The sequence below is a fragment of the Poecilia reticulata genome, chromosome 9, assembly GCF_904066995.2.
Source record: "Poecilia reticulata chromosome 9, P_reticulata-male-v2, whole genome shotgun sequence".
Classification (NCBI taxonomy): Eukaryota; Metazoa; Chordata; class Actinopteri; order Cyprinodontiformes; family Poeciliidae; genus Poecilia; species Poecilia reticulata.
In genome coordinates this window covers 20,410,397-20,436,461 of record NC_088838.1, presented here as the reverse complement: position 1 = coordinate 20,436,461, position 26,065 = coordinate 20,410,397, and the positions used below count along the sequence as shown (strand labels likewise).

Sequence of the window (26,065 nt, the reverse complement as noted above, 5' to 3'; positions counted from 1 at the left end):
TTCCACTGTGATTTTGTGAGAAATATCAGAGTGAGTGTGACCTTTGCTGCATTATTGATTAATGAAAAATCTCATCATCATCACTCTCATCTTGAAGGCCAGTTGAGCAGATGGATTCCAGTAACCTGCCAAAGTATCTTCGCAACATTTGAACTTTTTTAACGCAGTTGCATTCAGCAGCCCTTAATCTGATACCTTTAGGTGAAATGTAGTGAAACCAATTGCCTTCATGGATCATCCAGATAGCAAATAGAGCCTACCTATGTGTAATATAGTCCCTATAGTCCCAGTGAGAATCAGCTGCACTGTGAAGGACTCAGAGGTTTGTTCAAGAACATTAGTGAACAAACAACATCATAAAGAGACACAGCAGACATCCCAAGGAAAATGCTTCAGAGAAATTTAAAGCAGTGTTAGATGAAAGTTTAGGCGTTTTAGCTTTGTTCTGGTGAGGTTGGGCTACTGTATAGTCATATTTCAATCTGACATTACTAGGTTTTATTGTTTTGGCAGTAAGTTGGTGAGCTTTTTTTGTCAGTAATGAAATATGTTTAAGTACTTTTGAATACATGTTTGTCACGTGCATGGCTAAGTTATTAGCATTGACACATACCAATAAGTAGGTTTTAAAACTTCCCGTTATAAAACTTTAGATTGCAGAATTAGTATTTTGAATCTTTATCTTAACCTTTTTTTATTTAGGTCTTTATCAAACATTTTGATTGGGGATCACTGATGCAAAGAAATAAACCTGGAATATATTTCTGGTTTTGAGTTGTGTGGCAATACCCTGAAACTATCGTATTTTTATTCAGCAATATGATATAGTAAGACTTTTTCTGTCAAGGTTTCTGTCATTCAGTCTAAATACTAGACAAAAAACCCCCCACCAGCAAGACACAAAAAGTGCCAAGGAGAAGTGAGCTCTCAGTTTACTCACATCAAAGTGTTTCTCACAAGGTACAAATCCAGGCAGGAAGACATGAAGGAGAGATTAGTGAGGGATTCAGACGGGGTCAAAGCTGGCAGCGAGGCGTCTGAAAGGCTCAGACAATCTAGCAAATGATGAGCAGCGAAATCTTGATTTGGGTGGAAGGCAGCTGATGAGGGAGGTGGATAGCTTTTCATTACCTTAATGATAAAATAGCTTACACCATCACACAGTTTGCTTCATCCCATCTGAGCTGCGAAAATGCCAGGGAGAGAGAAACGTAAGGAAGGAAAGCAATATTTTAGGACGCAAAATCTTACATGAGAGTTTGTGGCGTGTTTTGTCTGAAATGTGTTGGCACAGGTGGAGGCAGAGGATTTAAATGTCATGTTTTGAAAAAAAAAGTGTTACATTAGAAATGGCAGGAATTTCTCTGTCTGAGCTCCTCCAGATGGCACCTTGCATCTCCTGTTCTTATTTCATTTCAGAAATTACAAATAATTGGAACTGGAAAAAAGGGAATGCTTTCTTGATTTTATGATCAGAAGCATCAGACGTGAAGTCGCTGCCATCCCAGCATGTGAGGCTATAGATGGATTTATCCTCATAATATTTTTCAAAAGCGCTTAATGGTTCAAACAGGTTCATCTAAGCCTAGAATTAAATCTAAGTTCCCCCCTTTCTCTCTGAGTTTATTTCTGTTTTTCTACTAAATAAAATAAATCACTCCAACTATTAAAGAATTTTAAAACAACGCGTACTGTAGCATCCTACTTTTTGCCACAGTGATTTAGTTCCAATTATAATTCATCTATTACCTGCAAAGCTATATTTGATATTTTGTACAAAGTTTGGGAATAAAACAGCCACAGTCAAGGGAAAAAATAGGACGCCTTTTGATGGCCTGTGTGTTTGTCCAAGATATTTTGCACATATGAAAGTTTAATATCAATTTTCTAAAATATTTTGAATAAACAAAATATTGTTTTGTTTTAAAATACCTTTTAAAATGTCTGTATGTTCTAAAAAAAAATGCAATATTTGTTGAGGAATATATTCCCTTGCAAAATGTCTAAAATCACACATCAGGGGCTCATAATGAGAATATCTCTATTCATCATTTTGATGGAAGTTTTCCCCCTTTAAACATTTTATCTGGCTTGCCCCTGACTGTAAACAAAGAGCGATATGTCACCTTCAGAAAGAAGATTGTAGCAGATTTTATGCAAACAGGTCTCAAAAGAAATCCAAATCAGCCGCTCCAGTGTGCGGACAGTATCTAACATTCAAAACGGCTGTCATCGTGCCCTGACTGTCCAGCCAAGTTCACCCAGAGAGTAGAAAGCAAGATGATAAAATAAAAACAGCATTTCAGTATAAGTCTTAAGGCAGAGCTGGATCCATTTTTTGGATGCCTTGGTGGTCCATATTCAATAAATGCCTTTGATTGATCACATATCTTTGTTCATTAGTAACCAAAGTAAAACTAAACCAAGTGGAAGCTTTTTAAATTTATTAATTATACAAATCTTCAACAGAGATTTAGATTTTAATTTTTTTTTATTTTTGAGAAAAAGGTTTGTTTTTTTTTAAAGAAAAACTTTTTTACTAAGACTTCTTTGCTCTTCATTTGCACACTGCTGGTTGTTGTCTCACTCTCGTATCAAGTTTTGGCTGTGGCTGGGGACCAATAGAGGTTTCTTCTTCTTCTGCTGCTTTTGTAACAAGCCGTTCGATGTTTCGGCGGTGAAATATTGTGCGCAGGAAGATTTACAACAGGTTGTGCGCTCCCATTTATGGACTTCCTCTTTAAAAGGAGCAATGGTTCTTTGCAATCTGTCTGACTCACTGACGAGCGCTTGTATGTCAAAGTTATTTCACTGGTCTGTCTGACAATACTTGAAAATGAAGTTCAAAAGCTGAATGTGTGTTTATATGTTATGTCTGATCTTGATCTCAGTAAACACACAAATCAGGTCTTATCAGGGTTGTTGTCAGGGTTACTTACCTAATATACTAAACCCCTCTGTTCTAACACTGGACACTGCACACTTTTAGCGCTCTTTTCTTTCTACTTACTTACATTTAGCTAAAGGATGGATAAATAACATTCCTTAGGACTAAACCTTTCTGTGACACTGACATATCAAGACCTAGAACCTTTCATATTATTATTATTATTATTATTATTATTATTATTATTATTATTATTATTATTATTATTATTATTATTATTATTTGCTTCAGTCTCTGTTGTTTTGTCAGTTTTCTTTTTGTTCATGCTTTTTGTGTTTTTCTTCAGGCTGTGTGTTGTTTCAGAACATCCCGGTGGAGGTGATGTCACGCAGATACGAACACACAAGAGACTGAAAACATTGTTGCATGTTTGCTTATGTCTTATGTGAGTGTGTGCCATCGAGTGTCTTTCTAAGAAACTGCAAACTGCAGAGGGGAAAAAAATGTAAACCGGTGGATGTAACAAAAAGGAGAAAAGGATAACAGAAGAAAACAAACAAACACGGCGTGTGAAATAAATAGAGTGGAAGCTGTGCCAGTTGTCAGGTGGAGCTCTCCATTATCATCTGAAAAAGTGGAGGAAGCAGGTAGAAGAGGAAGCAGCACAATCAACCAATCACAGCGAGCTTTCAGAGACACATAAAAGCCTCCCTTTGGATAAATTATTCACATCAGAGGCACAGAGACGACCATTAACCTACATCCTCCCCCTAACGTACGCAGGCTTTTACTCTCCTCAAATCACAATCGTGCATAAAAACACACGCGCTCTCTTCTGCAGGTTTACTCTCCCGTTTGAGTCGGTTACCTCCCAGTTACTTGCTGCCCATATTCTGTCAGGCACGTTGCATTTATACATGTATTCCACACATTAACAGTGAGTGCACACTGTGTTCACTTCCTTGCTCTAATTCCTGTTGAGACAGTATAATAACGCCAAAATCTCAGGACTGGTGCTGAGAGATTACTCAGAGAACAGAGGAGAGGCTTTTAAAAACAGTCCTCAAAATCGGGAGGAAAATTTTTCCCTTTGAAGACAAAAAGTGACTTTATTTGAACGTGGCACCAGCTTCCTATTACTGCAGTCTGCTCTGCTGCGCGAGTCTCATTTAGAGCAAATAATAAAAGTGATCAGAGATATTGGGGGGCCTTTGAAAGAGAATGGCTTCAATTCCAGTGGCTTTGCTTTCTGCCTGGCGCAATTAATGAAATGGATAACTGCTTGATGAGCTGTGCAAGATTCTGGAAGTCTTTGTTACAGACTGTCACCAAATAGGAGCGGCAGGGAAAATCAGCCGACAGTTTACACTTTCAAACTGCCATGTGGCCATCAAATTAGTTTTGCAGGTACGAACAAGCACGACTGTCAAAACATCTAGCTTATCCGCCGTGAAACAGTTTCCTCCTCTTGCTTTGCCAGCAGCTGGATTTAAGCACCACGGAAATCAATGTATGCCACTGTTTTTTTCGTTTTTTTTTTTTTTTTTCTGAAGTAAAAACAAACAAAAGATGGCATATAACTCATCTGTAGCCAATTACAGAACGTAAACATTGTCAGTGTTGAACACAGACACCTTCCTCTGATGTTTCTCTGAAATAAACCTCACCTCAAGGCGATACAGTCATGCTAACACTTCATGCAGCAAATAACTCAAACACGTGAACACTGCCATGATAACGACGGGTAGGGAGATTCATAAAAAGCTGTACATTATGTCCGTGTTGAATTTGTAGTCCAGACATATGCATATAACTCGCCTTGCAAAAGTAATCACACTCAGTTCATTCTTCCACCTTTTCACCACATTATATTCACAGACTTTGTTGAATTTTTAGGCCGATTTCATTTGACAGTTTGGCTCACATTTCGATTTGTCCCCCGGTTCACCCCAATGTTTGTGATTTAACCTCAGTAAATATCCACCTGCTTTGTGAAGGCCTCAGACATCGTCAAACAACAGCATCATGAAGAACAAAGAACACAGTCAGGTTGTAAAACAATGTCCCAAGCTTTGAGAATCTCGTGGAGCATCGTCAGTCATCAGAAAATGGTCACTTACACAACAGCAAACCTAGCAAGGAATCACTGTCAACTGAAACTGGCAGGTCTGCTAAGGTGAGCATTACTCACAGAAACAGCCTAGGGGTCATGTTCCAAGTATTTTTACTCAAACACTTCACAATATGAGTTAGATGCTTTGCCTAGGCTGAAATTATGTAAAAAAGCAGCCAAAGTCCAAAGAAGCATTGAAGTCTGGAAAACTGATAAGGTCTACTTCAAATCATGTTATACTGGATCCGTGGAACAAAAGCATGAGAAAATCATTGATGTTTTCAACCTTTTGCATTTTTCTGTTCGTCTAATAATTAATAATTACAGCTACAAATCCAGTGAGGATCCACCCTTCTTCAGAGTTCGTCTAATGGGTGAGGTGTGCACAATTTGCAATCATGTCCAACAAATTTGAATTTTACTGAAACGTTTATTTATTACTTAATTACGTATTAAGGAAAACAGAATGCTGTTTTAAAGCCTTTATCTCTACTAATCTACAATTTTCCACTTTCAGATCATGTAAAATACACTTAATGAGCCTCAAAAATGCTTCAAATATGGTAATTTATATAACATGACAGTATATCTGTAGCAAGGTATTGCCTGCAGCCCACTTTATATGTATGAGGACACAAACCAGAGCAAGGCTAGCTGATACTGAAGTCATAGCTGGTGTTGTGGAGATGTTTGGTTAAAGAGTTGACAAAGTGATGCTTTAGTTGGTGTGAAATGAGTCACCATTCAACAGAGAACAGCCTTGTTTATTCCAGACCCCTGGAAGCCGGTAAATTAAGTCTAGGAAAACAAAATCCAATCTTTGCAAAGTGGAAGACAAATTTCAGTGGAATGACAAGCAGGAACCCCTTGTTCCTGCTCTTTAAAGGATGTTAACCCACCTTTTAAACCCTGATCAACGACATAAGCAGTTTTTATCTTATGCTTCTCTTTAAGTCTTTATCATGTTAGATTGATTTAATGAAACTGCAAGATTCATTCAGTAAAATAAGGAAATAAGGAAAAACAATCAAATTGTCAATTTGCTCATTTGTAGTAGGTAAGAAAATGGCATAAAAAAACACAATGTTTTTTCAAAAACTTAATTAAAAAGTGAAAAATAGTAAAGTGTAATCATGAAATCAAACGAATAAGAGCATTGGGGTGTATATGATTTAAGCAGTAAAGAAGGGGAAATAATTAATGAGGCGTATTTGAAAAGATGATTGAAAGTCATGAGTCAGTCAGAATTTGGATCTATGGCCATACTTAGTAACTTCAAACCTAATAATTTACTAATTTATTTCAACTTTATTGCCATTTTGAGGTTGCAATTTCAGAGTCCTGCATACAAATCTAACCATGGAAAAATGACACAACTAATCATGTGTAAATATAAAGCGAGCTATATGGCTGCTGGAAGATGGACACAGCTTAATTTGTAATTGGGCAAATGAGAGAGCAATACAAATGAATGAAATTAAATATTTTTGTACATTTTAAACACAGTAGATATCAATAATCTATGTATGTTAGCACAGCACAGAGTTATTGTTAATCTTTTACATTATTTTTGACAGAATGTTTTGTTTTTTCATTTTGCACATTGTACATATTTTGCCATTACATATTTTAGGCACCTATGATAATAGTTTAAACGGAAAGCAAAAGATAAAATTTTAAAATAAACTAAATATTAACACTGGAAAATATCACATTTAATGTAGAGGTATATGTTGTGATATTAAATGAAAGTTATTCAGATAAGTATGACTGTTTGATTTGTTCTCTTTAATTATTTTGTACATTTTGTGGTACATTTGTTTTTTGATATATTTGAGATGTTTCGAAGCTATGATCACACCTGTTTTTATTTGTTGCCTCCTCACTGATATGTACCTGTCTTCACAACATAGAAACCAAGTTATTTAACTTTTTCCAGATATTTAGATAAACAGAAGAACATCTAAGCTATAAAAAGGCAAAGTAGCATTGCTGAAAAAAAAACCTGTCATAAGCTGTTTTTTTTTTGTTGTTTTTTTTTTCACTTTGAAGCTGCGTTCAAGAAGCTCATTTAAATAATTACCTGAAGGAGTCGTTTGAAAATGATATTTCCTTTTTCAGAAGACAGACTGGGTTACTCTTTTAAATAAATGAAGTCATGTATATTGTGTAAATGTGTCCTTTTCATCTGAAAACGAAAGTGCTTTCAGGTGAGGTTTTGTTTATCGGTGAGCATTTTGAAAAGAGTTAATTTTTCAGTTTTAAAAATAGACTCAGTTATACGCTTGAAATAAAGCTCATTATGTCTATCAGACCATTCTGCCTTTTTAATCAAAACATCTGTTTTTCTTTGCCCTTTTTGAGTCGTCTTTTGCTCACTTTTCTCAGAAATTTTAACATTAGGTACCATTAATGTTCAAATCATCAAGGCTTTGCCTTTTCTTACCAGTTGAAGAGATTTGTGAACACTTTGAAGAACGGTTGTTGACGAGGATCAAATTACATTGATGAGAAGAGATAGTGAAGAAAGTTTAGGCTATAACTGTATACATTTATGGATTTAAATCAGCAAACTTCAGTAAAAAATATTATTCTTATAAAATATAAGCTGAATAAAACAATAATTTGGTTACATTCAGCATGTGGAGTAAAATGACAGTCAATACAAGCATGTATTTTCAGTTTGCATTGCTTCTTAGTCAATTCTTCAAGAATAACTATTCTATTGTATTTTTCACTCCATTACTTCTCTCTGACAGCTTTGTAGCCCTTGTTGTTCATTTGATTTATTTATTCATTTTGTTTTATAAAATCTGTGTATGCAGACACAGAACAGCAGTGTGTGAGGATCTGCAAATGGTTTTGAAGTTGACTTTTACATTGTTAACCTAAGATGACATTGAAGCAAAACCTCCACTTCACACCAAGTCTCTGGGCTATTACAGATCCCTGATCAGCTCAATATTTGTGCAGTCATATCTGGTATGTTTATAGTCCTTAAATGCCCATTTGTAACAACAAAAAAGTTGTACAGCTAAAAAACAAAAACACAGTGGATGACCCTGAATTGGTGCCTAGGTTTAATTACTTTGCAGAACATGCAAACGGGAAGAAACCTCCGACAAATCCAGGCTAAGGATGAGCAGCCATCTGTCTCTACCAGCTGGGGGTCACAAGGACAAAAAAAAGGCACAAACAAACATACAAACCCAGGAGCACCAAGCCAAGCATATCAGGAAATACCTACACCTGCAGGAAAGATGCAAAACACACAAAAGTAAACGCATTAATGTACGTAGAAAGTGAAGATAGCAGAGTGAGGAGATGTGGTCAGCATATGGGGGATTCAAAGACCACTTAGGTTGAGAACCATTAACTAGATGGATCGCTCATAGATTACTCAAGCGTTGTCTATTAACTAAATGTTTTCCTGAAATAAATGCAGACTAAGAGTCTTCCTCCAGAAAGAGAGGCATTGGTTGAATACATGAAGGCTGTATCTGTAGGTCGGTTTTATAAACTTCAGGAATCTAATGAGTGAAGCAACACATTAAATTTGTTGAAATAATCTTTTTTTTTTGGAATCTGATAGATTGTAGAGGTTTTGAGTTTTCTGTCTAATTGGCACAATTTAAAGATTTTGTGGCTATTAAGGGAATAATGGAAACAAACGAAATCTATAAAATATGTTGACTCTCTTGCAAGTTCCCTTGAATCTGTTGAAGATCATCAAAAAACTAAAAACCCTTGAGTAACAAATACATGGAAATTTTTTTTGCACAACTTTGTCATCAAAAAAGTCTAATTTGGTGAATATTGTACAAATAAATCGTTTAAATCAAAAATGTTTAAAAAAAACCTAAAAGAATCTGAAGTTGTGTTCTAAAGCACAAAAGAGGATTGGTTCATAAACACAACCTGAGGAATCAAAACAAATCTAGTACCTAAAAACCAGCAAAGGGCTGTTAATCTCCATCCCATCAACTAGTGAGTGAGTGAGTGAGTGAGTGAGTGAGTGAGTGAGTGAGTGAGTTAGTTAGTTAGTTAGTTAGTTAGTTAGTTAGTTAGTTAGTTTTAAAAAAGTAAACTCGCAACAGCGAGGGGTTTAATGTTTACTAATGAACGTTTAATGAATGGACGTTAAATGTTCAGCATACAAAAACAGAATATTGAAGGTTAGTTTATTTTAAGTCTTCAGTCAGTTTAGTAAAGTTTATTTTTCTTTTTGTCTATAGAATATTATCCATCCATCCATCCATCCATCCATCCATCCATCTTCTATACACCCCTGTCCCTTAGTGGGGTCGGGATAGAATATTATAATTAAAGAAAATGTCTGTAAAAGGAACAATGTTGTTTAATTTCTTAATTTTCATCAATGTGAGATCAAGGACAGGTTAAGGAGATATTATGTTTATTGAGGTTTTCTTTTTCTTTTTTTTTCATTTATAATGCCAAACAATTGAACTTGATGGCATTACTATATAAAAGTATTAATTTTTTTTCCCTTTACTTAGTATCTTTGGCAGCACTTTATCCTCTACACATCCACAATATTACACAGCGATTCTCCTCGGTCTAATACATATATTTTTAACACCTTCGTCGGCTTTTATTCACTTTCACATCTCTGACCACCACCGGCTGCTTTGAGTTAGAGGAACTGGTCTTCCAGTGTGTCATATGAGAAGGTGAATGTGGGTTGAGTATTATAAATAGAAAAGGACTGACTATGGGGGCTCAGAGGAAGAAAGAGATGAAGAGAGGAGGATGTGGGAAGCAAAGAAGAGGATGACGAAAGCAAAGAAGGTGGTAGACACACACATGGATGTGAGAAGGAAGATGCACAATGTGAGACAGGGAGAGAAGAAATGTCTATTTTTACTGGGTGGTTGGATAAATAAAAAGACAAAAAGGGAAATGTGATGGGCCTCTGCGTTAGACAAAACGAGGAAGAGGGATATGTTGCTGTTAAATGAACATTTAACCTGACTGCTGTGTGAAGAAAAGTTTTGGCAGCATTTTATCTGCTATTTCATTCTAATTTCCCCTCCTGCTGCAAGCTGTTTTTTATTCATTTCTACTGGCTCCTCTATTTTCTTCAAAACCTAAAGGGACGTTTTAAGACTATTTCAGATTTTTCTATTTTGTTATGTTCCAGACTCATTTAAATTGAATTTGGTTTATTTCCCCCTGCTCTCCACCGTCATAGAGAAAGAAAAAAAAAAAAGGCTGGTTCCTGGAGAGGAGTAAGCAAGTTTGAAATGGAAAAACTGAAATATTTGATTTGCATAAATATTCAATCGCCTCACTATTTGCTTTGAACTACTTTAGCAACATTGATGGCTTTTGGTTTTCTTTGAAAGATGTGCAAGTTTGACATGTCTTTTTTTTTGTGAAATTTATTTGATTTTGTTGGCATAAATATTTAAACACACCCAAACTGAAGAAGGAGTTCTCCACTTCATGCATATCAGTCCAGACTTTGCACTTGAGACTTTTTTCCAAAGCCACTCCCTTGTTTCTTTGGTGGCTACGCTTCAGATTTTTTGAAATGATGAATTGTTCACAGCTTGAGATGAAGGCTTCCTTTCAGAGACACGAATATGTTTAAGCATCTGTGTTTGTCATTAAAGGTAATTGCGCTTCCAGTTCCTACTGCCGAAAAGTATTTCCTACAAACGATAGTGCTGTAAATATTGCTCTTTTCTTTTACTGAGTTTATGTATTTATACACTTCACAATCAATGGAAACTTATCTAAACACTGAACAAAGTGAGAATAAGTGCTGACATCTCCAGTTAAATTTTAATAATGTTTGGGTAGAAATCGGTACTAAACTATGGTTTATATTGCTAGAATTGAACTATTATCAAATATTGCAGTTATCATAGTACCTAGATCAAAATGCAAACGTCTTTAATTGCTAACATTTAATTCTAGGACTCCATCATTGGCATCAAATCTGTTAAGCAAGTTAAAGAAAAGCTGATTTTTCAGGTACACGGGAATCTTGAAAATATGAACAAATAAACATAAAATACATAGTACATAAAAGGAATAACCCCTGTGCTTTGAAAAGAAAGCACTAAAAGATATTTTAATTGTCCGTGTACATTAATGCATAATTTTATGCAGCAGAGATGGCAGACGCCACACAGAGTCGTGTGCTCCTGTGTATTTTTACGTCCTTAACCAAACACTCTGTGGTCAGTCTGCAGCTCCTCTTACCTCACTCATTAAACTTCCTTGCATGCTCTCCTCTCCCGTCTGTCTCTGCTCCATCCCTCCATTCCTCTTCCTTCTGGATCAATTGATTACTTCCTGTGCTCCGCAGGGTGACAGCACAGTAAGGAAACTGTGGGGTTCATGTTACTGGTCGTGCATGAGCGTGTGTTGGTTTGCACACAGATTGTGAAGGACTCGAATGGCTCACAAAGGCCTTGAGGGTCAGCCGTGTCAGCACGCCAGTCCCGGCCCTGAACTATGAAGTGACGGCTGTGCTGACTTCTGCCTGCTGGGATTAAGCATTTATTACAGAGGGACTCTGAAGGGGGAAAAAATAACTTGTTGGTTTTTACATTTTACATTTGCTCATATGAACTCTTTAGCCTGTTACAGGAAAGCTCTCCTGGTTCTTAGATTGTCAAGAATAAGACTAAAAATATGCCTAATGCTCTTGATACAGATGGCTTTAAAAGATGAACAATTTTCTCTTCAGTCGGTTTGTATTTCCCCAAATGAACCTGATATCTAGGTTATCTGAAAAGAATACCTGACAACCATATTTTAGCTGGTTTTCTGCTGCCAAGGATTATAAAAAAGTCTCAAATCATGAAATCTTTTCTCATCTTTTTACAATTTGTATTCTGATCTTGTGGCAACCAAATTGTTTTAACAGATAGACTGACAAGCTCAGGTTGCTTAGCTTTTATAATAGGCTCCTTATGTTTATGGCCCCGGGCAACACACAGACGTATACGGCTTCTGTTTGTCCAGAGTGTACCCAAAGACACAAAGAGAGATCAATACAATCCCTGACCATTATCGTTTCATCTCGACTCCAGCGTGGGTTCCTGCCATAAAACTTCAGCTTCACGTAAGACCCCGATCCCCAGGGCACACTCAACCGAGCTGTGCCACAGTAGCAATGTAAAAAACCTACTAAGTATGACAGTCCACACTGACATATTTATAATTGTATAACAGTGTGCAGCAGCTCTTTCTGCTCTGTCAAACCCATTCATCGAGCAGGGAATGCTTCAGGGTTGCTTTTTGGCTGAATAGGTGATTTAATCCCTTTACTCTGTCTAAACAGACAGATGCTCATCCTGCTTTTTTGTTCATATGCTTTAACATGTCTCGTAATGTCCACATCAGCTCTTTCAAAACTGGACTTTTTTTTCTTGTCTTATTTTGTGTTTTGTCTCTCAGACTTGGTTTGTTGACAGCTACTTTATTACCACAGACCACATCTGGTCAGTTTAACTAAGTATCTGGTTTACAGCACCCCAGGAAACCTCAAGAGAAGCGAGCTCTGTTAAATGGACGCCTTTAATTTAACAGCACCATACCTCAAGAGCTGCAAGTGATTGGATTGAGGAGCACCTGTTGTTTGCTTGACAGAAACAGATGTTTAACCAGACATGAAACTGGTCTAGCAGAAAACCACGTGAACAATTAAAACACGGTGGAAAAACCTGACTAACCCCCTCTTTAGTCTTTTTAAGTTTCATTTTCTAAAATCAGCTAAGCATGACTGTGAGGTGGCTGCGTCAAATCAAGTCAAAACATAACATTATAGCATCAATAAATCACCACTTTTCTATTTGTAAGCTATTATTATAAAGGAAATTTATGTTTGTTTCTAAAGCTTCTTGATATCAAATCTCATGCTACTGGAAGCCTGTTCATTTTTCCTTAAAAAGCATTTCACTTTTTCTTTAAAAAGCCTCTCTTGTCCAAGGATGAGATGCCACAACAGTGTGAGATCAAGCTGGTGACCAATATTATCAGGAAGTGCCAGATTGTTGTGGTTTTAAATGGTTCTCCCACCCACAACTATTGTTTTTTGTTAAATGAACAAACAGTTAAGTTCCCAATGTTTGTTGACTTCAAATTCCAGTCAATCAAAGGAACAAAACCAAACAAACTAGATTGCAGAAGAAGCTGTTTGGCATTGCAGAGGACTTGATAAGTCATACATTCATCTCCACAGCTCCCCTAACAGACACATAGTTTCCTGGCAAATGTCAAACCCAGTTTCCAGCAGCTTGAGATCCATTGCAAAGAAACCTGTGACAACAAAGAAAAGAAAATAAACCAACCATGATTTTCCTTTACTTTTAGTTTGTTTTAAAAGTAAAGTAAAATAATACTGGTTTTGATGGGCAAAGTGAGCTCCTGAGTCCCACTCTACCCCACTCTTCCACGGGGCGTGAAACTCTTGAGATTGTTTGAACAGCTTTGTGCTACTATGAAAATGTAAATGAGAAGACAAATTAGATTCAACAACTCTGGAAGCATAATATTACCATAGGAGAGAGTGTGCTGTATATAGCCTGAGAGCTCCAACCGCCATCTCATGTTTAATTGATTCAATCAGTTAAACACAACTCTAGTCGTCGTTGGTTTTTAAAAGAATGAAAATACATAAAAAATGATGGAAACTGCAATAAAAATGTTTTTGTTTTTAGGGCAGTTTCGTTTTGGCAGTAATTCAGACTATAATGTGTGTTATACGTCGTCGGGGATGCTTCTTTTTCCTCCCTTTCAGTCAGGCATATTTGAGACTCTAAACACCAAACACAAAAATATGGACATATGTCTTGTCAGCTATGATTGAGATTCCTTAGAGACCATGAATTGAGTATTTAGTTAAACCAAAACAATGACCAAAAAAGTGTCTAACAAGATATTCAGTGTCGAGAAAATCAATCTACTGTCTCCAAAATTCCTGATTGTACCGATTTGTGTCACTGCTGCATACAACATAAAAGCAACTTTTCACCTAAAGATACCATATAAGTGAATTGAAGGACTGCCTGACTGAGTGCAAACAGGTAAAGACACATCAGGTGTGGCGGAAATTCACCCATGCCTTGACTGTTAAAACCTCGACATACTTGAGGCAGACTCGAAGTGGACGTCTGCAAATATCAATTTTTATGACCTTGTACACGCACTAAGTGTTGCACAGTAAACTGCTTGGTGGAAAACAATATTTGCATCGAATTGTTCTACCTGTGTCACCACGCTGATAAGGTTAAGAGCCAGCGCACCCAGTCGCAAGAGCGCGCAGCGTGACTTCCACTTACTGTCACACGCTGACAGGTGTGTTGAGGATTCACTGATGGGGAAAAAAACAGGGATACGCACCCAATTACCTCATCAAACTTACTAGCACCCAATAGGATTGTAGGAAATAAAGGAGTTTGTCACGAGAGAATTTTAGGCAATCGGTATGAAGACTGAAATACGCGGACAGTACGCGCTGAGTCTGTGTGGCTCACAATATGAGTTTCCACATGGGGATCTTTAGAAACACAAATTTTACATGAACCTGTGAAGCTCTTTCACGAGTTAGCACCTCACATCACACGCTATCCCCTTGTTGAAATGAAATTAAAATGAATATAAAAATGTTATGTGACGCCCCATTTCTTCATTGTGAGGATGAAAAAAATATCTTTAAACTGACCAACATCTTTGTGACGGATGTACAAACTGATATCTTACCAGCAGGTGAAAGCATTTATAGTGATTTGATCTTCAGCATCTTTATTCCCTTTGTCTTCTTCCACAGGAGGCTGTCTGCAGTCAAACTCAGGTTTAAACCAACTAAGTGTTACTGAGGCCCCATCTGTTTGCTCATGGATCTGCCCTGTCTACCGCCAGATTAATCTTTGAATGGGACTTTTCCTGGTCCCTTTTAGAAGGGCAAAGGCTCATAAATGATGTTTCACCACTGTTTCAAGTGTTATTATTGGCAGAGGTTGAAGGATCACTTTTTAAAACCACAATCTCTCAAGCATCCCTTTGAATATACATCAGTCATTCTACAAAGCAGATAGCTTTTACCTGTTTTTACTACACTCGCTGATCTGAAAACAATGACATAAAGCCTCTGGCAGCTTCAGAGCTCATTTCCCTGCCACCCACATCTGAGCTGTGGCCTGCATTTTGAACGCATCATAGTTTATTGACAGCCACGCAGGCCTCCACTCTCCACCAGTTTAAACACCAGTTCCATGTCTATTAACGGTGCAGGGTCACGACCTGACCCCTCTTATGCCTTTGTGTCTGCTTACCGTCTCTCCCTGCCTCTCTTCTTCGCATCTTTTCATCCCCCTTTTTACACCGTACCTCCCAGAGGAGGCTGGGCCACCTCTCTCTGTCTCCAGATGCACACAGGCTCCTGTCAGCTCTGAGCTTAACGGTATTTATAACGATCTGACCCTGGGACCTCTCTGTGGTAATGATCTGCAGCCCCTCCCAGCACAAACACACGCACAAGCTGACAGACAATAACCTGCACTCCTGTCTCCATCATGTTGTTTTCTTCCTCATGTTGAGACGGATTTAGAGTTATTAACGTTCCCCAGTGAGAACATTTGGAGGAACTGTGACAAGATGAATTTTTCACATTTTGTTGCGTTTGGGAAACTTATATTCTAGTGAAACTACTCTTCCTCGTATCTGTTGCAAATTCAACGTTCTGGCTTCTTCCTATAAAAATATAAAATCTCTTTAGGTTTTGTGCATTTCCACAAATCATATGAAAGTTGTTCAAAGCTTTTACAGACAAGTATCTTTCTCCAGAAAAATTAAAAGGCATTTCTGTTTCTGGTTAAGATGGATCATCTCTTTAAAAATATTTGTGATGACATAGACTCCCTGTGCCATTTTCTAGTTCTGCGTCTGTTACGTCTCTGAGGCTTTTAGAGAACTTGAACATTTCAGACACCTTGGATTTGACCTTCCACCTACAAAAACTGCTCTTCTCCAGGCTCCCTTTTTGCTTTTATCTTTTCAAAACAAATTCTGATCATAATGAGCTAATTTAAGAGTTCTTACTTTAAAAGTGGTTTTTACCAGCTACCTAACCAGAAGTGGCTCCAACTTTAACCCAAGTTTGTTTCTGATTGGTTGATCAACAACTCATGACAAACGCTCCTGAGAACCTTTTTAGTCTCGTATGCTGATTTATGTCGATGTAAAATTGTGCAATAGGCATTAAAATGGTTTAACATTGCAAAGTCACGCTGCAATAAAATTGTTGTGCATTATAACATTGTTGATTTTATTTAAGTTTTTTCCAAAGACACGGATGCTTCGGATGTGCAGAAAATGTTTTCAAACCATTTTTGTACTTTTGTCAAAGACATGAGGCCCCAGAATTATCTGTTTAAACGATACTTTTAAATAACACAAGCAAATAGGAGGCCAAACTACAAATCTTGGTGTTGAACTCAGGTGATGGTGCCAGACTTCACAGCCAACACACACATTAACAGCACAGACATGCTTGAAACCTCCCTACACAGAAAAACAAACTATTGTGCTCTTGCTTTCATTCTTTGTCTCTCTCTCTCTCTCTCTCTCTCTCTCTCTCTCTCTCTCTCTCTCTCTCTCTCAAGGCCTCATCTCTCCCCTCATGAGTCACCAACACACACACACACACACACACACACAAACACACGCACACGCACGCACACACACACACACAGGGTGCTTTAGATTCACACACAAACACAATCTCTCAGCTCCACTCTCTCAATCCAGCCCTGTCAACAGCACTAGAGCCTGATATGAGGCCAGGGACAGAGGAAATGAACAATGTGAAGTATTATTATGATACAGCGGAGCCGACTACATATGAGAGGGAAAACATCTACTGTGCTTCATGTTCTGGGAAATAGATCTGAAGTCACTGGACATCTTTTCTGTTCTTCTGGTTGAGGTTTTCTGTCTTGTAGACGTCTATACGGCACTGAGCTCTCTTCCATTATGTTTGTGTGTATTTTTCATTATACAGCGAGTTGCAAAATGTTAAGACCATTTGGACCGTCTCCCCCACTCCCTGCTCACAAGACTTGGACAACAGTACAGAGCTGGAAGCATGAAGCAGACCCACTCACTCATTGTTTTTATTGGTTTACCGAAGAGACAGACACTGAAAGCAGTGTTTAGATAATGTATTTACACAGCTTCACGCAAGAATGTTAAAGATTATTAATGCTCGTTTTACATCAGTCATTAGTGATGCCACTAAAAAGGTGGCTGTGGAATCTCTCTACGGTTTCTAAAATAAATAAACAAAGGCGTGTTTAGGTGTGGGAGTTGCTACAGTTCTGTTTAAACTGTGGATGATTAACACGGTGAAAATCGCAACCTTTCATTAGCATTCCGAACTCTTACAGATACATTTCTCCTCTTCGCTCACAATGAAGAGAGCAGCCACTTCACTGTTTTACTGGAGGGCATTGGAGGATTTTCACTGTAGATCCACATTTTATTGCCTGTGTACAAACACATTGCTTCAGTGAACAAAACTACACAAGCAGATAGCACATTTTTAAGTGGCTTTCCAGGAGTTAAAGGTGGTGGAAACAAGCCCGAAATTGAGAATCGATGCATCTGCAAAATGTAACTACGCCTTAATGATGCAGTCTGCTTGCAAGAAAGGGTTTGAGTTTGCTCATTCCGGCTCTTATATTTGCAGAAAATTAGCAGCAGTGTCACAAGGGTTTACAGTCGCTGACAAACTTCAGACACTGTATTCATTTCCTTAATTAAAAGCTAATATCAGCCTCCGTTGTGCTGCCAAAACAAACCATTTTCCTCTAACAGGTTTGGGCTCGGTGTCTGACTCATGCCATCCCACCTTTCATATTTTCTTCGTCACCTAATGTTTTTCCTTTTTGCATTTTTTCAAAACAATTTGCATAACTAGATGCATTCATTTTCACTTACAGTGAAAGGTCTTTTTGGCCCATATTTGCAATGGGATAATTTCCTTTTTTTTAAAAACTGCCTACTGCCTTTCTTTGCCTTTAACATCAATGTTGCGGAGTCTACATTTTTGAAGGTTTAAATGTAACAGCTGGTAATGAAATATTTAAGTATTTGCTCAGCTTGGCTTCGTATGGCCAATATTAACCATTTATTATAAGCACTGCTAAAGCAGGTATATAAAAAAAACCTTGAGGTGAAGTAGTATTTTGAACAAAAAAATAGAAAACTTCTTGTTTTAGCCACTGGGCTGAACAAGGACATTATTTATTTTGCCGTCACACACAGGAAGCTGGATGGAAAAGAAGATTTTTTTTCAAGCACACATAGAGAACCTCCTCGCGATCATTCTGCCTCCATAACAACAATTAAACCACATCTATGCAAACTGTTTGTTAGGAGTTATGTGAGAAAGAAGATTTTTCTGTCATACAAAGGTAAACAATATCATATTGCAAACCTCTACTGAGACTTTAAATGGGACTGTGTGCTTGGGTCAGATGAGGCTAAGTTTGAGCTTTTTTCAACAAACACTAAAACAAATGCTCAATATGTGGACAAGCACTTCATGCCCACTTTTGAGTACACTGAAGGATTTGTACCATCATTGGCCTGTTTCTCTTCTAATTGTCCAGAGAACAATGTTAGAGTGAATGACATGAAGATCACTTTGAAATGTCAGGAGTTTAAAAAAAAAGGTTTACTCAAACAGCAAAGTGAAAATGGGTTGCACCTTGGTTGAAGTGAGCTGTGGAGCAGAGAGAGCCGGGCAATCTGAAGGGTCTTGTGAGGTTGTGCAAAGAGGAGTGGCCACATTGCTTCATCCAAGATGTAAAACTATATTTTTTTTAACAAGTTGTACAGTGAACTGTTATTTCCAACTCAAATTATGAACAGAACCTGAAAAAACAGGATTGACATGAGCCATAACTGCATTCAAAATCAGAGAAACATTTACCTAGACTGATCTGAACAATCGGGAAGCAGGTTTTAGAAGTTTACATAGCAAACATCAAACCTCTCGAATGTAAAATATGTTCTGTAAATCTATTAGAAATATTTGCAACAATGTGATAGTGGTTAAAGGAGAATATATATTTGCAAAATGCTAGCATCATCGGCAGTATTTTGGATGGATGGATGGATGGATGGATGGATGGATGGATGGATGGATGGATGGATGGATGGATGGATGGATGGATGGATGGATGGATGGATGGATGTTTCAGGAAATGCTTAACTTTTAGTGTGGACCTCAATCTGTGTGAGTAGCAAAACTTCCAACCCAACACAGCTCTAACACTATGAGGTGGTTTCATTTTTCAGTCTTGACAGTGTGATTTATTTTCGCTTCCTCAGGACCGTCTTCAGTGATCAGCAATGATGACGACTCAGCTTCTCCTCTTCATCATGTCTCCAACGGCAGCAACACCCCCTCTTCCTCAGAGATGGGTCCTGATGCTGTCATCATCGGCATGACCAAGATCCCTGTGATAGAAAACCCTCAGTATTTCAGGAGCACCAACAGCCTGCTGAAGACTGACACGTGTAAGTAAACCTACACATGCACAGCTACTGAAGTTGGAACCAATTACTAAGTATAGATATGGGATACATTGGCGGCCATGCAAACACTTTGGTTCTGCAAGACACTGACCTTTGAGTTGGTAGATACGAGATTTACAGAAACGTGGTCAAATTCCTTTTGGACAAACTTGCACCACCAGCTCAGAATCTATTAATGCAGCTTAGAAGAGCTGAAGAAGTTACCACAAGGAAATCTTTTCAAATCAGTTGTACAAAATGTTTACATCATAAAGAGCAACTCAATAAAGGAAGAAAAGGAGAAACAAAAAGGAGATTAAAATACAGTGAAATGAAGAAGGAAAGAAAAACTCAAGGAAAACAGAAGGAACAAAGCAACAGACAAATAAACAGAGAACACACAGGAATATTGACCTGCTCCATCAATATGACATTATGATTATTGGCGAGTAATAAAAGCCTCTTCAGACTTTGGCCTTGTGTAGTAATAAATAATAGATTTGCATTTGTCTGCGTGTGTGTGTGTGTGGGGGGGGGGGGGGGGGGGTGCGTGTGTGTGTGTGTGCTTTTCTGGAGGATAGGTATGTTAGAGGGTATACTAATGAGAGACTCCGGGTTGACCTCTTTGGTCTCGCTATATAACTGAACAGCTTACTAGGATTTACAGCTGAAAGACAAGAATGAAAGCTCTCTGGATCGATGCTAATCAATAGCACACTGTGGTGTCTGCACAGTTCCTTTTCTTTGTATTTATTTAAAAAATATATATATATCGCAGTCATTACAATCATTGCTCTGTGTGCCTCTTTGAGTCACATTCAGGCAATATGCTTTAAATACAGCCTGTATCTGAGCGATTATTTGGCAATGGGGCCTTTAGAGACAGGTACAATTGGCTTTGATGGAGACAGTTTGGCAAAGTGGCTCTTGGTTGCTCTTTAATCATGGCTTTAACCAGCTTGTCTCTTCAGCAGTGGGTATGCGTTGCTACTTAAATGATTGCAGAGATCTGTTCCTGGCAGCAGAGAAGCAACAATTACTGTGCAGAGATGATGGATCCATGCTTAATCACGGGAAATGTTAGATGTGTTGCACGGCTTGAGTTGTGCAGCTTTTCTTCAGAAGTGAACACCTCATTAACAATAATAACATCAGAGGAGGCATGATTGTTGGAAACCATAATAGATGCATTAGGAAGCGGTTACTGCAAAACGTGCAGGTTTGTGGAAGCAAAATTTACTGTGGTAATGATTGACCAGTTTAATCTTAGCATGCACTCAGTTTATAGTTAATTTACTGTGCAGCTTAGAGACACTATGGCATGAATAAAGGCTGAAGGTCTTTTTGGTTGCGGCTTGGTGTAAAAACATAGTTATTTACTGATGGTCAGATTTTTGTCATTTGAACGTCCCAGTGTTTATTAGTATTGTCAAAATTACTACAATATGACGTTTTTTTCGTGGAGGAAATAAATTTTACATTCAGGAAGCTTTCACATTCAAGAGGTCTTTCAGCCTTAATTTATTTTTTTGAAAGAACAACTACTACAGACATTATCATTAATCGTCATTAGTAACAATGAGCAAAAAACATAATGAGATGTAAGCAATTTGAGTCACTAATGAGCAACCTAGTCTTGTGTTTACGGACATCAGTTTTACTGCAAAATGTTAAAAAGTTTAGTAAAAGAAAAATAATTCTAAGTAACCCTCATGGTTTAAACTATTAAATCAACTAAATGGTACATATGCTCAGTATAAGGTGATGTTTCTATTTTCCTTTCATAAAATGTATGTTTTTGAAAGAGAGTGCAACACTGATGGTTAGTGTAGAATAGTCAGTTTGCTGGACGTAGCAATTAAACTAGAAACTTATATAAGTGTAAAAATCTTGGCTCAGCCCAGATTATAAAACTGCCAATGAATTATACAACCAAATTATACAAAATAAAATTCAGAAAACTGAATTACTGGTTTTAACAAGACGCAGGTGACTCTTCTTGGCCATGTACACTAGCTTTCCGAAAAATAATCGTTTCCTCATTTATGCTCCGCAAGCCATGCTAAGAAGCTGCTCATTTTATCGACATGTTCATGACGAAGCAGATGATTTTTCTATCTTTCAAACTTTATGTACGGTTTCAGCATAAATACTATTGTTAATTTGAAAAGACAAGGTTTTTAAAAAGCTATTTAGGCTTTTGAAAGTGGGGTGATGTGGAGATAAGCTCAGCAGTCAATATGTTTAGTGTAGCTGTAAAACTGGTTCATGCAAAGTACAATATTTTTCACATTTCACATACTGTGACTCACATTAGGTTTTTATGTAAACTTAAGACAGTGGGTCTGTTATTTGTGGTCAATAAAGTTCAATATGAATTAGAAAAGCTACAAAGTATAGTTTGGGAATAAAATTCCCTTATGGAAAAGTAATGAGGTGCAGAGCAGCACTAACCCCATCGGGGGATTTTGTGTCACAAATGACAAACCACTGCGTGTAAAAAATGCACATGACAGAACAGACACTAGGAGCAAAAAGCTAAACTATATGAATGAAAAGTGTAACTTGAAATGCATAGATTATCTAAAGTTTTTTGTTGTAAAAATCAGACTTCACAAACAAGCTCAGACAAAGTCCTGACTGTTGGCTCTGGATTGAGAGAGCAACGTTCCTCTCTCTACTTCATGTATTAAATCTCTCAGTTGTTCCATCATTATTATCCAGTCAAATCTCAGGGTTCATATTTTGTTTCAACCACGGTTTACCGTTCTTCTGGAAAATGTTATTCATATGTCAACAGAAGAGTACAGTGTTCATAAACACCCATTGACAAGCACACTTCCTCGTGCACTCGCACGTCAAAAAATGTAGGTCACAATTAGTTACGCCTCGTAGTGAGAGGGCATGTGGTGGCTCACTTATAGAAAAATGCAGAGGAAAACCAGAGACACGAGATCAGCTCAGATTATATCGGGGAAGAGTTTGGCATAGCTGGATTTCTTCTCACTAACCATCTGTCAAACATCGTTTCATCTGGCCTGTTGGACTGCATGGTTCCAGCAAAGAGACACACTATTTCCAAGCTGCTGAAGTCGTTTTATGTCACCATAAAAAAGTCTTTTGGACAGACGAGACAATCAGGAGGAAAGAAAAGGACAGACGGCGAACAGGCTACAATTAATGTTTTAGGTGCTTAGAAGATGCTGATCAAATTGTATCTCTTAGGAGTTTATAAAGACATTTAGAGCTGTCCTGAACTGCCAAAGATGTTAGAGAAAGTAGTTTGGGAACATTCATTCCCTTCGCTTTTAAAACAGTTTGACTGCCGATGAGAACTGTTGAGCAAACAGGAGTTCATTTAAGAACAGATTGAGGAAGATTAAATGAAGGTAAATACCATAAATAACTCATTTTTAATACCAGATGTTATGTACGTGAAACATATTAAATGTGGTCGAATGCACATCATATACGTTCCAGAGCAGAGGTCTAACAAGCAGCTGTCATTGCTGTCATAACAGTAAAACAAAAACCTTAAATTGCCAGGTACGGAAATTACATTTACTTCTACATTCTTCTTTTATAAATGGATAATAATTACACCGACACATTACTTGTGCAATAAAAAGAGAATCCACTGTAAAAACGCTGAGAGAGCCAACAGGGCTTCACGCCAAAGGAAAATAACGGAGACGGAGGAAGCATTGGTCTGCACACATCAATTTATTTGCTATTTGAAGATGTTAATTAAGGAGAAGTGGCGCAAGGCACTTTCATGGACAAATACTTACAGCCACAGTAGGAAATGGTGTGGTGAGGTAATTAGATGGTTAAATAGCGGGTAGCTGTCTTTTAGGGAACATGGGTTCGTTGTATTCTGCTGTTGCATGGAGAATTGTAACTAATTTGTCACTGCAGCTGCAGTTCCTCACACGAAGACTGAAAGAAGATGAAAGAAATCACATCAGTGCACACACATGACCTTTTTACACACTGAAACATCTACATTCTTGCAGAATTTAGGAATGTGGGAAAGAGAATTAGCTCTCTTTCCGTAGCTATGGAAGAAACCAAAGATAAACCATAAATACTAACATGACTCCATGAACTTATTGTTTTAGACAGCAACCAGACCAATAAGTCACTTTCCTGTTTGAAATCACTATTTCCTTTTGATATTGTTTTGCTCCTAGAAAATCTGTGCTCAGCCATTGCATAACATATTGATTATTATTATTTAGATATTCTGATGTATTATGTAGATACCCAAATGTCATAACTGAATCTAGTTACGACTTCTCTGATCTGCTTTTTCCTTCACTACTTCTGACCTTGTATTCGAAAAACTCATTACGTACAAAATAGAAAACGTTGTACTGTGGATTCCTTGATTGGAGTTTTGAATCCAGTGGATAATGAAGAATTTTTTATTTTTTTTAAATCCACGTTTAGGTAGCCAAACATATATTACTTTATTTTAAATCATTTTACAAAGATTAAAACTTAGCTTGAACAATGGATTAAGTTCACAACCTATATTTTCTAGGCAATAGTAGATATGTTGGTTCTTTCCAATCAGTGGAAAATTTGTCAACACTTTATTTGAAGGGATGTGCTTATAACACTGTCATAAACATGAAGGAGTCCTCATAAATGTTTATGACTGTTGTCATGAAGTGTCATTCAGTAAATAATGACACTATTAATGCGAAGTGGCACTAAGAATTCAATTGAAAGTCCATGTCAATTTTGCATTAAAGAGTCATTATTTACCGAATGACACTTCATGACTACAGTCATAGACATTCATGAGGACTCCTTCATGTTCATGACAGATGTTAATTCATGTTATGACAGTATTATGTGAATCTTATGCACACCCCTTCAAATAAAGTGTTACCAAAACTTTTCCTACAGTTCTGAGGCTACTTAGGGCTACTTTACAACCAAAACTGAAAAAGCACAAAATTGCATCAATCTTTGTGCACATTATGTACACTCATGTGATAATAAATACATTTGTCTGTTGCTGTTTTAAACCACAAAAATCTCTGGCTTTGTCTATTATTTGTAACTTATCACAAAGAAGCATGGTGATTGTTTTTCAGCAGGTGTTTTCAGCAAAGACATGGAGCATTTGGTGATCATTAAAAAAAAAATCATTTCAAAGTAAAGTAAATATTTTTAAGTCACATTTTCCAACATAGAAAATTGCAGTGGACTCCTCATAATTTGCCTTCACAAATCTTTAATTTAGCAAAGGATAGTTTTCAGGCAGAGCTGTTTAAGCTTAGCTGCAACACAGACAGCTACAGAAGAGCCCTTACTTCCCCCAGCCACTACCATTTATAAGAACTCAATAATAAAAAAAACAAAACAAAAAAAAACAAAGGTAGCGGGAGTTAAACCAAGTCAAATCAGGTCAAGTTTATTTATTTAATCACATTTCTGCAGTTGCTACTGCATTTGCAGCCTCTGTAATTAACAACACATTTTTCATTTCAGTAGAAAGTCTCACTATGACCAAAGTATAAGTGAAAGCTCAGCTTAATGTTGCGTTTGATTTGGCTCAGAAATTAAACAAATATTTCATCCAGTTGGGGAGAAAAAAGCTCCCTCCAGCTTTGATTTTCTGTTTTGTTGCAAACACAGATGCAAACCAGGTTAAGCAGAGACGCTTTGTCAAATGTTTTAAAGGAACGCAAATAAATAACACAAACAAAATGTATTATTTCATTTCACTTTTAGAAGGAATAATATACACCAGAAAATATTATCTTCTATAAATCATAATCAGGTCATGGGCTTAAAAATATGACATCAACTTTTCATCAAAGCGATTTTTTTATACCTTGAACTCACCGCCTGAGGCGTTGTTAAATTCCTACATGGCAGGATAGCAACGGAGCAGGCAAGGTGCTGGACATATGCAATCAGTCTTAAACAATGTTCTCCTTTCACAAAGTCCACTTTTTAAACATGTTCATTTTGACATCAAACAGGTCAGTGAGGAGACGAGGCCGGCTGTGTATCTGGGTCAAATCACGTCCATAGTAACGGTTTCGATAGCAGCCTGATGCTTCTGGTGAAAATATCACAAGAAAGGAATACTGTGTTGTTTGAAACTGATGTTAAATATTCTAGAATATTAAATATATAATAACACTTTTGTTCTGTTTCTATCTGTATGACACTGTTGTGGTTAACATCACCAGTTTACAGTGTGGATCAAGGCGACTGATTCTCAGAAACTGGCTGGGCTTTAATGTGATATTCTGAGCGGACAGCTTTTCTTTAAATATGCCTCCTAATCTCATCATGCATAAATCTCCTTTATCCTCCTTCATGTGCTGATGTGTGTGTTTCAGGGCGTTCCCAAGCTTGTGTGCCTCAGGTTTTCTTATGCGTCAACATCTGGGCCGTAAAAGCTAAGGGTTAATGAAGTCTAAGTAAGGATAACACAGTGCTAATCATTCTGTATCATAAGACATTGAGTCATAATTACG

At 37.4% G+C, this 26,065-nt stretch overlaps 1 protein-coding gene across 5 annotated transcripts in view; it reads left to right on the top strand.

The window, feature by feature from the left end:
• ntrk2a (neurotrophic tyrosine kinase, receptor, type 2a) overlaps positions 1–26,065 on the top strand; it is a 99,847-nt gene that overhangs the window by 46,229 nt on the left and 27,553 nt on the right. For all 5 annotated transcript variants that reach the window (XM_081610692.1, XM_081610691.1, XM_081610689.1 and 2 more), the window contains one exon: positions 19,374–19,562. In XM_081610692.1, coding sequence (XP_081466818.1) covers positions 19,374–19,562 — 189 coding nt within the window. The remainder of the gene's footprint in view (positions 1–19,373; positions 19,563–26,065) is intronic.